This window comes from Salvelinus namaycush, unplaced genomic scaffold (assembly GCF_016432855.1).
Source record: "Salvelinus namaycush isolate Seneca unplaced genomic scaffold, SaNama_1.0 Scaffold253, whole genome shotgun sequence".
Lineage (NCBI taxonomy): Eukaryota > Metazoa > Chordata > Actinopteri > Salmoniformes > Salmonidae > Salvelinus > Salvelinus namaycush.
The window spans coordinates 1-12,139 of NW_024059375.1; the positions used below are offsets into that span (position 1 = coordinate 1).

The 12,139-nt window shown below is 47.7% G+C and overlaps 1 protein-coding gene across 2 annotated transcripts in view; it reads left to right on the forward strand.

Annotated features, from left to right (window-relative positions):
* Window positions 1-3,421: 3,421 nt before the first annotated feature.
* Window positions 3,422-12,139, forward strand: part of LOC120039098 (syntaxin-1A-like) — a 33,547-nt gene continuing 24,829 nt past the window's right edge. For both annotated transcript variants that reach the window (XM_038984626.1, XM_038984627.1), the window contains exons 1-2: window positions 3,422-3,499; window positions 11,088-11,161. In XM_038984626.1, the coding sequence (XP_038840554.1) occupies window positions 3,448-3,499; window positions 11,088-11,161 (126 nt within the window). In that variant the 5' untranslated portion in view covers window positions 3,422-3,447. The remainder of the gene's footprint in view (window positions 3,500-11,087; window positions 11,162-12,139) is intronic.

Here is a 12,139-nt window from a genome sequence, read left to right on the forward strand (position 1 = left end):
CACCCCATACTGCAGATTCTTTACCTGGCCCCACCCAATTATACTGCCGATCTCTACCTGGCCCCACCCCCAATATACTGCAGATTCTACTGGCCCCACCCCAACTCTTATGCCAGATTCACCTGGCCCCACCCCAATATAAAAGCAGATTCTACCTGAACCACCCCAATATACAGCAGATTCTACCTGACCCCACCCCCAATATACAGGCAGATTATCTACCTGGTCCCACCCGCCAATATACTGCAGATTCTCTACCTGGCCCACCCCAATATACAGCGATTCTACCTGACCCCACCCCAATATTACAGCAGATTCTACCTGGCCCCCACCCCAATATACAGCAGATTCTACCTGGTCCCACCCCAATATACTGCAGATTCTACCTGGCCCCACCCCAATATACAGCAGATTCTACCTGACCCCACCCAATATACAGCAGATTCTACCTGGCCCCACCCAGATATACAGCAGATTCTACCTGACCCCACCCCAATATACAGCAGATTCTACCTGGCCCCACCCAAATATACTGCAGATTCTACCTGGCCTTACCCCAATATACAGCAGATTCTACCTGACCCCACCCCAATATACAGCAGATTCTACCTGACCCCACCCCAATATACTGCAGATTCTACCTGGCCCCACCCCAATATACAGCAGATTCTACCTGGCCCCACCCCAATATACAGCAGATTCTACCTGGCCTTACCCCAATATACAGCAGATTCTACCTGGCCCCACCCCAATATACAGCAGATTCTACCTGGCCCCACCCCAATATACTGCAGATTCTACCTGGCCCCACCCCAATATACAGCAGATTCTACCTGGCCTTACCCCAATATACAGCAGATTCTACCTGGCCCCACCCCAATATACAGCAGATTCTACCTGACCCCACCCCAATATACTGCAGATTCTACCTGGCCCTACCCAAATATACAGCAGATTCTACCTGACCCCACCCCAATATACTGCAGATTCTACCTGGCCCCACCCCAATATACAGCAGATTCTACCTGGCCCCACCCCAATATACAGCAGATTCTACCTGGCCCCACCCCAATATACAGCAGATTCTACCTGGCCCCACCCCAATATACAGCAGATTCTACCTGGCCCCACCCCAATATACTGCAGATTCTACCTGACCCCACCCCAATATACAGCAGATTCTACCTGGCCCCACCCCAATATACAGCAGATTCTACCTGGCCCCACCCCAATATACTGCAGATTCTACCTGGCCCCACCCCAATATACTGCAGATTCTACCTGGCCTTACCCCAATATACAGCAGATTCTACCTGGCCCCACCCCAATTTAAAGCAGATTCTACCTGACCCCACCCCAATATACAGCAGATTCTACCTGACCCCACCCCAATATACTGCAGATTCTACCTGGCCCTACCCCAATATACAGCAGATTCTACCTGGCCCCACCCCAATATACAGCAGATTCTACCTGACCCTAACCCAATATACAGCAGATTCTACCTGACCCCACCCCAATATACAGCAGATTCTACCTGGCCCCACCCCAATATACTGCAGATTCTACCTGGCCCCACCCCAATATACTGCAGATTCTACCTGGCCCCACCCCAATATACAGCAGATTCTACCTGGCCCTACCCCAATATACAGCAGATTCTACCTGGCCCCACCCCAATATACAGCAGATTCTACCTGACCCTAACCCAATATACAGCAGATTCTACCTGACCCCACCCCAATATACAGCAGATTCTACCTGGCCCCACCCCAATATACTGCAGATTCTACCTGGCCCCACCCCAATATACAGCAGATTCTACCTGGCCCCACCCCAATATACTGCAGATTCTACCTGGCCCCACCCCAATATACAGCAGATTCTACCTGGCCCCACCCAGATATACAGCAGATTCTACCTGACCCCACCCCAATATACAGCAGATTCTACCTGACCCCACCCCAATATACAGCAGATTCTACCTGGCCCCACCCCAATATACAGCAGATTCTACCTGGCCCCACCCCAATATACTGCAGATTCTACCTGGCCCCACCCCAATATACAGCAGATTCTACCTGGCCCCACCCCAATATACTGCAGATTCTACCTGGCCCCACCCCAATATACTGCAGATTCTACCTGGCCCCACCCCAATATACAGCAGATTCTACCTGGCCCCACCCCAATATACAGCAGATTCTACCTGGCCCCACCCCAATATACTGCAGATTCTACCTGGCCCCACCCCAATATACAGCAGATTCTACCTGACCCCACCCCAATATACTGCAGATTCTACCTGACCCCACCCCAATATACAGCAGATTCTACCTGGCCCCACCCCAATATACTGCAGATTCTACCTGGCCCTACCCAAATATACAGCAGCTTCTACCTGGCCCCACCCCAATATACAGCAGATTCTACCTGGCCCCACCCCAATATACAGCAGATTCTACCTGGCCCCACCCCAATATACTGCAGATTCTACCTGGCCCCACCCCAATATACAGCAGATTCTACCTGACCCCACCCCAATATACTGCAGATTCTACCTGGCCCCACCCCAATATACAGCAGATTCTACCTGACCCCACCCCAATATACAGCAGATTCTACCTGACCCCACCCCAATATACAGCAGATTCTACCTGGCCCCACCCCAATATACAGCAGATTCTACCTGACCCCACCCCAATATACTGCAGATTCTACCTGACCCCACCCCAATATACAGCAGATTCTACCTGACCCCACCCCAATATACAGCAGATTCTACCTGACCCCACCCCAATATACAGACATTCAGTTCAGTCTATGGGTATTTGGATTTAGATGGACATTAAATAAGGCTTTTCTCCACTTTGGGATTCATTTCACAGCAGTGTAAAGATAATAGAGAGAGACAGAGTGAGAGACCGTACGACAGACCACGTAGTCAAACAAACAGAGGCAAAACTTTAGATTCAATTTGGCTGCTATACAAATTGATGTAAAGTGGTGTTGGGGGGGAAAACAGAGAGCGAGAGAATGAATGAATGAACGCATGAGAAATAGAGAGAACTTGGCAGGTAACAGACAACCCAATTTACACAGGTGGATTCTTCTCTCTGGTGGGCACGGATGATTACTGTCACTCGCTCCAGAGTTGGTGACACACACATTTACATACAGTGTATGAGCAGCCAGGTTGAGTTTGTGTGATGGGTATTGATCGCACCACCGAGATGTGTGATACAGGGGCAATTATGCGTCACCGCTCCACTATCATTTAACTGTGTGTTTGTGTTTGTGTGTCTGTGTGTGTGTGTGTGTGTGTGTGTGTGTGTGTGTGTGTGTGTGTGTGTGTGTGTGTGTGTGTGTGTGTGTGTGTGTGTGTGTGTGTGTGTGTGTGTGTGTTTCTGTGTGTGTACAGCTCCAAACGTCTGACACCCTATAATCATGTCACCTTATCATTTCACCCTGAAGAAGGCACAGGGATACCGAAACGTTGGTAAATACCCAATAAATTACTGGGAGTTTATATATGGAGTGTGTGACTTTCTTTATTTTTGATAGTTTATTCGCCGTTAGTCAGCACCTCCACACAAAATAATTTTTCTGGGTGTGCACCAGCTCATGTTTTTTTATTTTACCTTATCATTTCTCAAACTCTCCCTCCTCTCCCTCTTCTCTCCCCCCTGTCTCAGTTTCCCTCTCCCCCCTGTCTCAGTTTCCCTCTCCCTCTTCTCTCCCCCCTGTCTCAGTTTCCCTCTCCCTCCTCTCCCTCTTCTCTCTCCCCTGTCTCAGTTTCCCTCTCCCTCCTCTCCCTCTTCTCTCCCCCCTGTCTCAGTTTCCCTCTCCCTCCTCTCTCCCCCCTGTCTCAGTTTCCCTCTCCCTCCTCTCCCTCTTCTCTCCCCCCTGTCTCAGTTTCCCTCTCCCTCCTCTCTCCCCCCTGTCTCAGTTTCCCTCTCCCTCCTCTCCCTCTTCTCTCCCCCCTGTCTCAGTTTCCCTCTCCCTCCTCTCTCCCCCCTGTCTCAGTTTCCCTCTCCCTCCTCTCCCTCTTCTCTCCCCCCTGTCTCAGTTTCCCTCTCCCTCCTCTCTCCCCCCTGTCTCAGTTTCCCTCTCCCTCTTCTCTCCCCCCTGTCTCAGTTTCCCTCTCCCTCCTCTCTCCCCCCTGTCTCAGTTTCCCTCTCCCTCCTCTCCCTCTTCTCTCCCCCCTGTCTCAGTTTCCCTCTCCCTCCTCTCTCCCCCCTGTCTCAGTTTCCCTCTCCCTCCTCTCCCTCTTCTCTCCCCCCTGTCTCAGTTTCCCTCTCCCTCCTCTCCCTCTTCTCTCCCCCCTGTCTCAGTTTCCCTCTCCCTCCTCTCCCTCTTCTCTCCCCCCTGTCTCAGTTTCCCTCTCCCTCCTCTCCCTCTTCTCTCCCCCCTGTCTCAGTTTCCCTCTCCCTCCTCTCCCTCTTCTCTCCCCCCTGTCTCAGTTTCCCTCTCCCTCCTCTCTCCCCCCTGTCTCAGTTTCCCTCTCCCTCTTCTCTCCCCCCTGTCTCAGTTTCCCTCTCCCTCCTCTCCCTCTTCTCTCCCCCCTGTCTCAGTTTCCCTCTCCCTCCTCTCCCTCTTCTCTCCCCCCTGTCTCAGTTTCCCTCTCCCTCCTCTCTCCCCCCTGTCTCAGTTTCCCTCTCCCTCCTCTCCCTCTTCTCTCCCCCCTGTCTCAGTTTCCCTCTCCCTCCTCTCTCCCCCCTGTCTCAGTTTCCCTCTCCCTCCTCTCCCTCTTCTCTCCCCCCTGTCTCAGTTTCCTTCTCCCTCCTCTCCCTCTTCTCTCCCCCCTGTCTCAGTTTCCCTCTCCCTCCTCTCCCTCTTCTCTCCCCCCTGTCTCAGTTTCCCTCTCCCTCCTCTCCCTCTTCTCTCCCCCTGTCTCAGTTTCCCTCTCCCTCCTCTCCCTCTTCTCTCCCCCCTGTCTCAGTTTCCCTCTCCCTCCTCTCTCCCCCCTGTCTCAGTTTCCCTCTCCCTCTTCTCTCCCCCCTGTCTCAGTTTCCCTCTCCCTCCTCTCCCTCTTCTCTCCCCCCTGTCTCAGTTTCCCTCTCCCTCCTCTCCCTCTTCTCTCCCCCCTGTCTCAGTTTCCCTCTCCCTCCTCTCTCCCCCCTGTCTCAGTTTCCCTCTCCCTCTTCTCTCCCCCCTGTCTCAGTTTCCCTCTCCCTCCTCTCCCTCTTCTCTCCCCCCTGTCTCAGTTTCCCTCTCCCTCCTCTCCCTCTTCTCTCCCCCCTGTCTCAGTTTCCCTCTCCCTCCTCTCTCCCCCCTGTCTCAGTTTCCCTCTCCCTCCTCTCCCTCTTCTCTCCCCCCTGTCTCAGTTTCCCTCTCCCTCCTCTCTCCCCCCTGTCTCAGTTTCCCTCTCCCTCTTCTCTCCCCCCTGTCTCAGTTTCCCTCTCCCCCTCTTTCCAACTCTCTCTCAATCTACAGTCAGACTATGGATTCTGATGGAGGGTGTTAGGGGGTTGTGTATATTCAATATTTTCTGCCACAAAGGTGTTAGGAGGCTAAATAGCATCTATAATATAACATCTCCCCTGCCTCTATAATATAACATCTCCCCTGCCTCTATAATATAACATCTCCCCTGCCTCTATAATATAACATCTCCCCTGCCTCTATAATATAACATCTCCCCCTGCCTCTAGAATATAACATCTCCCCTGCCTCTATAATATAACATCTCCCCCTACCTCTAAACTATAACATCTCCCCTGCCTCTATAATATAACATCTCCCCTGCCTCTATAATATAACATCTCCCCCTGCCTCTATAATATAACATCTCCCCCTGCCTCTATAATATAACATCTCCCCCTACCTCTATAATATAACATCTCCCCTGCCTCTATAATATAACATATCCCCCTGCCTCTATAATATAACATCTCCCCTGCCTCTATAATATAACATCTCCCCCTACCTCTATAATATAACATCTCCCCTACCTCTATAATATAACATCTCCCCTGCCTCTATAATATAACATCTCCCCTGCCTCTATAATATAACATCTCCCCTGCCTCTATAATATAACATCTCCCCTGCCTCTATAATATAACATCTCCCCTACCTCTATAATATAACATCTCCCCTACCTCTATAATATAACATCTCCCCTACCTCTATAATATAACATCTCCCCTACCTCTATAATATAACATCTCCCCTTGCCTCTATAATATAACATCTCCCCCTACCTCTATAATATAACATCTCCCCTGCCTCTATAATATAACATCTCCCCTACCTCTATAATATAACATCTCCCCTGCCTCTATAATATAACATCTCCCCTTGCCTCTATAATATAACATCTCCCCCTGCCTCTATAATATAACATCTCCCCTGCCTCTATAATATAACATCTCCCCTGCCTCTATAATATAACATCTCCCCTGCCTCTATAATATAACATCTCCCCTGCCTCTATACTATAACATCTCCCCCTGTCTCTATAATATAACATCTCCCCTGCCTCTATAATATAACATCTCCCCCTGCCTCTATACTATAACATCTCCCCCTGCCTCTATAATATAACATCTCCCCTGCCTCTATAATATAACATCTCCCCCTGCCTCTATAATATAACATCTCCCCTGCCTCTATAATATAACATCTCCCCCTACCTCTATAATATAACATCTCCCCTGCCTCTATAATATAACATCTCCCCTGCCTCTATAATATAACATCTCCCCTGCCTCTATAATATAACATCTCCCCTGCCTCTATAATATAACATCTCCCCTTTGCTTCTATAATATAACATCTCCCCTGCCTCTATAATATAACATCTCCCCCTGCCTCTATAATATAACATCTCCCCTGCCTCTATAATATAACATCTCCCCTGCTTCTATAATATAACATCTCCCCTGCCTCTATAATATAACATCTCCCCATCCTCTATAATATAACATCTCCCCTTTGCTTCTATAATATAACATCTCCCCCTGCCTCTAAACTATAACATCTCCCCTGCCTCTATAATATAACATCTCCCCTGCTTCTATAATATAACATCTCCCCTGCCTCTATAATATAACATCTCCCCATCCTCTATAATATAACATCTCCCCTTTGCTTCTATAATATAACATCTCCCCCTGCCTCTAAACTATAACATCTCCCCCTGCCTCTAAACTATAACATCTCCCCCTGCCTCTATAATATAACATCTCCCCTTGCCTCTATAATATAACATCTCCCCCTGCCTCTATAATATAACATCTCCCCCTGCCTCTATAATATAACATCTCCCCCTGCCTCTATAATATAACATCTCCCCCTGCCTCTATAATATAACATCTCCCCTGCCTCTATAATATAACATCTCCCCTGCCTCTATAATATAACATCTCCCCTGCCTCTATAATATAACATCTCCCCCTGCCTCTATAATATAACATCTCCCCTGCCTCTATAATATAACATCTCCCCTGCCTCTATAATATAACATCTCCCCTGCTTCTATAATATAACATCTCCCCTGCCTCTATATGTCACGTTCCTGACCTGTTTTCCGTTGTTTTTGTATGTTGTTTAGTTGGTCAGGGCGTGAGTTGGGGTGGGCATTCTATGTTATGTGTTTCTATGTTGGGTTAAATGTGTTGCCTGATATGGTTCTCAATTAGGGGCAGGTGTTTGACGTTTCCTCTGATTGAGAACCATATTAAGGTAGGCTGTTCTCACTGTTTGTTTGTGGGTGATTGTTCCTGTGTCCGTGTCTGTATGCACCACACGGGACTGTTTCGTGTTTTCGTTCGTTTGTGTAGTCTGTACCTGTTCGTGAGTTCTTCGTGTAGTTATGTAAGTTCTCAAGTTCAGGTCTGTCTACGTCGTTTTGTTGTTTTGTATTTTCCAAGTGTTTTTTCGTGTTCGTCTTGTCGTTAATAAATATTCATTATGTCTACATACCTCGCTGCGTGTTGGTCCGATCCATGCTCCTCCTCATCCGAGGAGGAGGAATATGACGAACGTTACACTATAATACAACATCTCCCCTTGCCTCTATAATATAACATCTCCCCTGCCTCTATATAGACCTAACACAACTCTTATAACAGTTGTAGGTGTTACAGTAATATGGTGGTGTTGGATGGAGAGATGACATCACAGTAATATGTAATATGGTGGTGTTGGATGGAGAGATCACATCACAGTAATATGGTGGTGTTGGATGGAGAGATGACATCACAGTAATATGTAATACGGTGGTGTTGTATGGAGAGATGACATCACAGTAATATGGTGGTGTTGGATGGAGAGATCACATCACAGTAATATGGTGGTGTTGGATGGAGAGATGACATCACAGTAATATGGTGGTGTTGGATGCAGAGATGACATCACAGTAATATGGTGGTGTTGGATGGAGAGATCACATCACAGTAGTATGGTGGTGTTGGATGGAGAGATGACATCACAGTAGTATGTAATATGGTGGTGTTGGATGGAGAGATGACATCACAGTAATATGGTGGTGTTGGATGGAGAGATGACATCACAGTAATATGGTGGTGTTGGATGGAGAGATCACATCACAGTAATATGGTGGTGTTGGATGGAGAGATGACATCACAGTAGTATGGTGGTGTTGGATGGAGAGATGACATCACAGTAATATGGTGGTGTTGGATGGAGAGATGACATCACAGTAATATGGTGGTGTTGGATGGAGAGATCACATCACAGTAGTATGGTGGTGTTGGATGGAGAGATGACATCACAGTAATATGGTGGTGTTGGATGGAGAGATCACATCACAGTAATATGGTGGTGTTGGATGGAGAGATGACATCACAGTAGTATGGTGGTGTTGGATGGAGAGATGACATCACAGTAATATGGTGGTGTTGGATGGAGAGATGACATCACAGTAATATGGTGGTGTTGGATGGAGAGATGACATCACAGTAATATGGTGGTGTTGGATGGAGAGATCACATCACAGTAATATGGTGGTGTTGGATAGAGAGATGACATCACAGTAATATGTAATATGGTGGTGTTGGATAGAGAGATGACATCACAGTAATATGGTGGTGTTGGATGCAGAGATCACATCACAGTAATATGGTGGTGTTGGATGGAGAGATGACATCACAGTAATATGTAATATGGTGGTGTTGGATGGAGAGATCACATCACAGTAATATGGTGGTGTTGGATGGAGAGATGACATCACAGTAATATGGTGGTGTTGGATAGAGAGATGACATCACAGTAATATGTAATATGGTGGTGTTGGATGGAGAGATGACATCACAGTAGTATGGTGGTGTTGGATGGAGAGATGACATCACAGTAATATGGTGGTGTTGGATGGAGAGATGACATCACAGTAATATGGTGGTGTTGGATGGAGAGATGACATCACAGTAGTATGTAATATGGTGGTGTTGGATGGAGAGATCACATCACAGTAATATGGTGGTGTTGGATGGAGAGATCACATCACAGTAATATGGTGGTGTTGGATGCAGAGATGACATCACAGTAGTATGGTGGTGTTGGATGGAGAGATGACATCACAGTAGTATGGTGGTGTTGGATGGAGAGATGACATCACAGTAATATGGTGGTGTTGGATGGAGAGATGACATCACAGTAGTATGGTGGTGTTGGATGGAGAGATGACATCACAGTAATATGGTGGTGTTGGATGGAGAGATGACATCACAGTAATATGGTGGTGTTGGATGGAGAGATGACATCACAGTAATATGTAATATGGTGGTGTTGGATGGAGAGATGACATCACAGTAGTATGGTGGTGTTGGATGGAGAGATGACATCACAGTAATATGGTGGTGTTGGATGGAGAGATGACATCACAGTAATATGGTGGTGTTGGATGCAGAGATGACATCACAGTAATATTGTGGTGTTGGATAGAGAGATGACATCAGTAATATGTAATATGGTGGTGTTGGATGGAGAGATGACATCACAGTAATATGGTGGTGTTGGATGGAGAGATGACATCACAGTAATATGGTGGTGTTGGATGCAGAGATCACATCACAGTAATATGGTGGTGTTGGATGGAGAGATGACATCACAGTAATATGGTGGTGTTGCATGCAGAGATGACATCACAGTAATATGGTGGTGTTGGATGGAGAGATGACATCACAGTAATATGGTGGTGTTGGATGCAGAGATGACATCACAGTAATATGTAATATGGTGGTGTTGGATGGAGAGATGACATCACAGTAATATGGTGGTGTTGGATGGAGAGATGACATCACAGTAATATGGTGGTGTTGGATGGAGAGATGACATCACAGTAATATGGTGGTGTTGGATAGAGAGATGACATCACAGTAATATGTAATATGGTGGTGTTGGATGGAGAGATGACATCACAGTAATATGGTGGTGTTGGATGGAGAGATGACATCACAGTAATATGGTGGTGTTGGATAGAGAGATGACATCACAGTAATATGTAATATGGTGGTGTTGGATGGAGAGATGACATCACAGTAATATGGTGGTGTTGGATGGAGAGATGACATCACAGTAATATGGTGGTGTTGGATGGAGAGATGACATCACAGTAATATGGTGGTGTTGGATAGAGAGATGACATCACAGTAATATGTAATATGGTGGTGTTGGATGGAGAGATGACATCACAGTAATATGGTGGTGTTGGATAGAGAGATCACATCACAGTAATATGGTGGTGTTGGATGCAGAGATGACATCACAGCTTTTGGGTCCTGCAGTCCATGATGCACAGTTTCTAGCAGAACTTATGGTGTTTCGAACTGAATACAAATGAAGAGCGGGCAGGCACGGTTAAGAGCTTTGTTTGACGTACAGATTGGTTTCATACAACCGCTCTCAACACTGCAGACTTCCCCGTTGGTATTGGGTCGATTTTCAGGCAAGTTTATTTCATTAAAAAGACAGACCTGTGCAGTGCGAAAGTTCTTGTTTGAAACAGTAAATATCATTGGTTTAATATGTATCGGTTAACGTAACGTGTCTTCAGATTTCATAACTCCCTTTTACCAAGGAATCACAAAGTTTTCTGGTCTGTATCCTCTATCTTCCTGCAGGTATCCAACAGACCATTGAGCAGGAGGAGAGTCAGAACAAGTCTTCAGCTGACCTGAGGATACGCAAGACACAGGTGAGTCAGGAGGAGAGAAAGTGAGAAGACAAAGTGAGTAGAGAGGGAGCGGAAGAGGAGTCAGGGGAGAGGAGTCAGGGGAGAGGAGTCAGGGGAGAGGAGTCAGGGGAGAGGAGACAGGGGAGAGGAGTCAGGGGAGAGGAGTCAGGGGAGAGGAGTCAGGAGAGAGGAGTCAGGGGAGAGGAGTCAGGGGAGAGGAGTCAGGGGAGAGGAGTCAGGAGAGAGGAGTCAGGGGAGAGGAGTCAGGAGAGAGGAGACAGGAGAGAGGAGTCAGGGGAGAGGAGTCAGGGGAGAGGAGTCAGGGGAGAGGAGACAGGGGAGAGGAGTCAGGGGAGAGGAGTCAGGGGAGAGGAGACAGGGGAGAGGAGTCAGGAGAGAGGAGACAGGGGAGAGGAGACAGGGGAGAGGAGTCAGGGGAGAGGAGTCAGGAGAGAGGAGTCAGGGGAGAGGAGTCAGGGGAGAGGAGTCAGGAGAGAGGAGTCAGGGGAGAGGAGACAGGGGAGAGGAGTCAGGGGAGAGGAGTCAGGAGAGAGGAGTCAGGGGAGAGGAGACAGTGACCTTAACGGACCTGTCTCCCTGCCTCCCCCTCTCTCTCCACCCTCTCAGTTCAATTCAATTCAAGGGGCTTTATTGACATGGGAAACATATGTTAACATTGCCAAGCAAGTAGATAATAAGCAAAAGTGAAATAAACAATAATAAGTAAACATTACACTCACAGAAATTCCAAAATAATAAAGACATTTCAAATGTCATATTGTGTCTACATACAGTGTTGTAAGGATGTGCAAATAGTGAAAGTCCCGTCCCCCTGTCTCTCCCCTGTCTCCCCGTCTCTCCCGTCCCCCTGTTTATCCCTCTCTCCTGTCCCCCGTCTGTCTCCTGTCTCCCCGTCTCTCCCGTCCCCCTGTCTCTCCCTCTCTCCTGTCCCCCGTCTCTCCCCTGTCTCCCCCGTCCCCCTGTCTCTCCCGTCCCCCT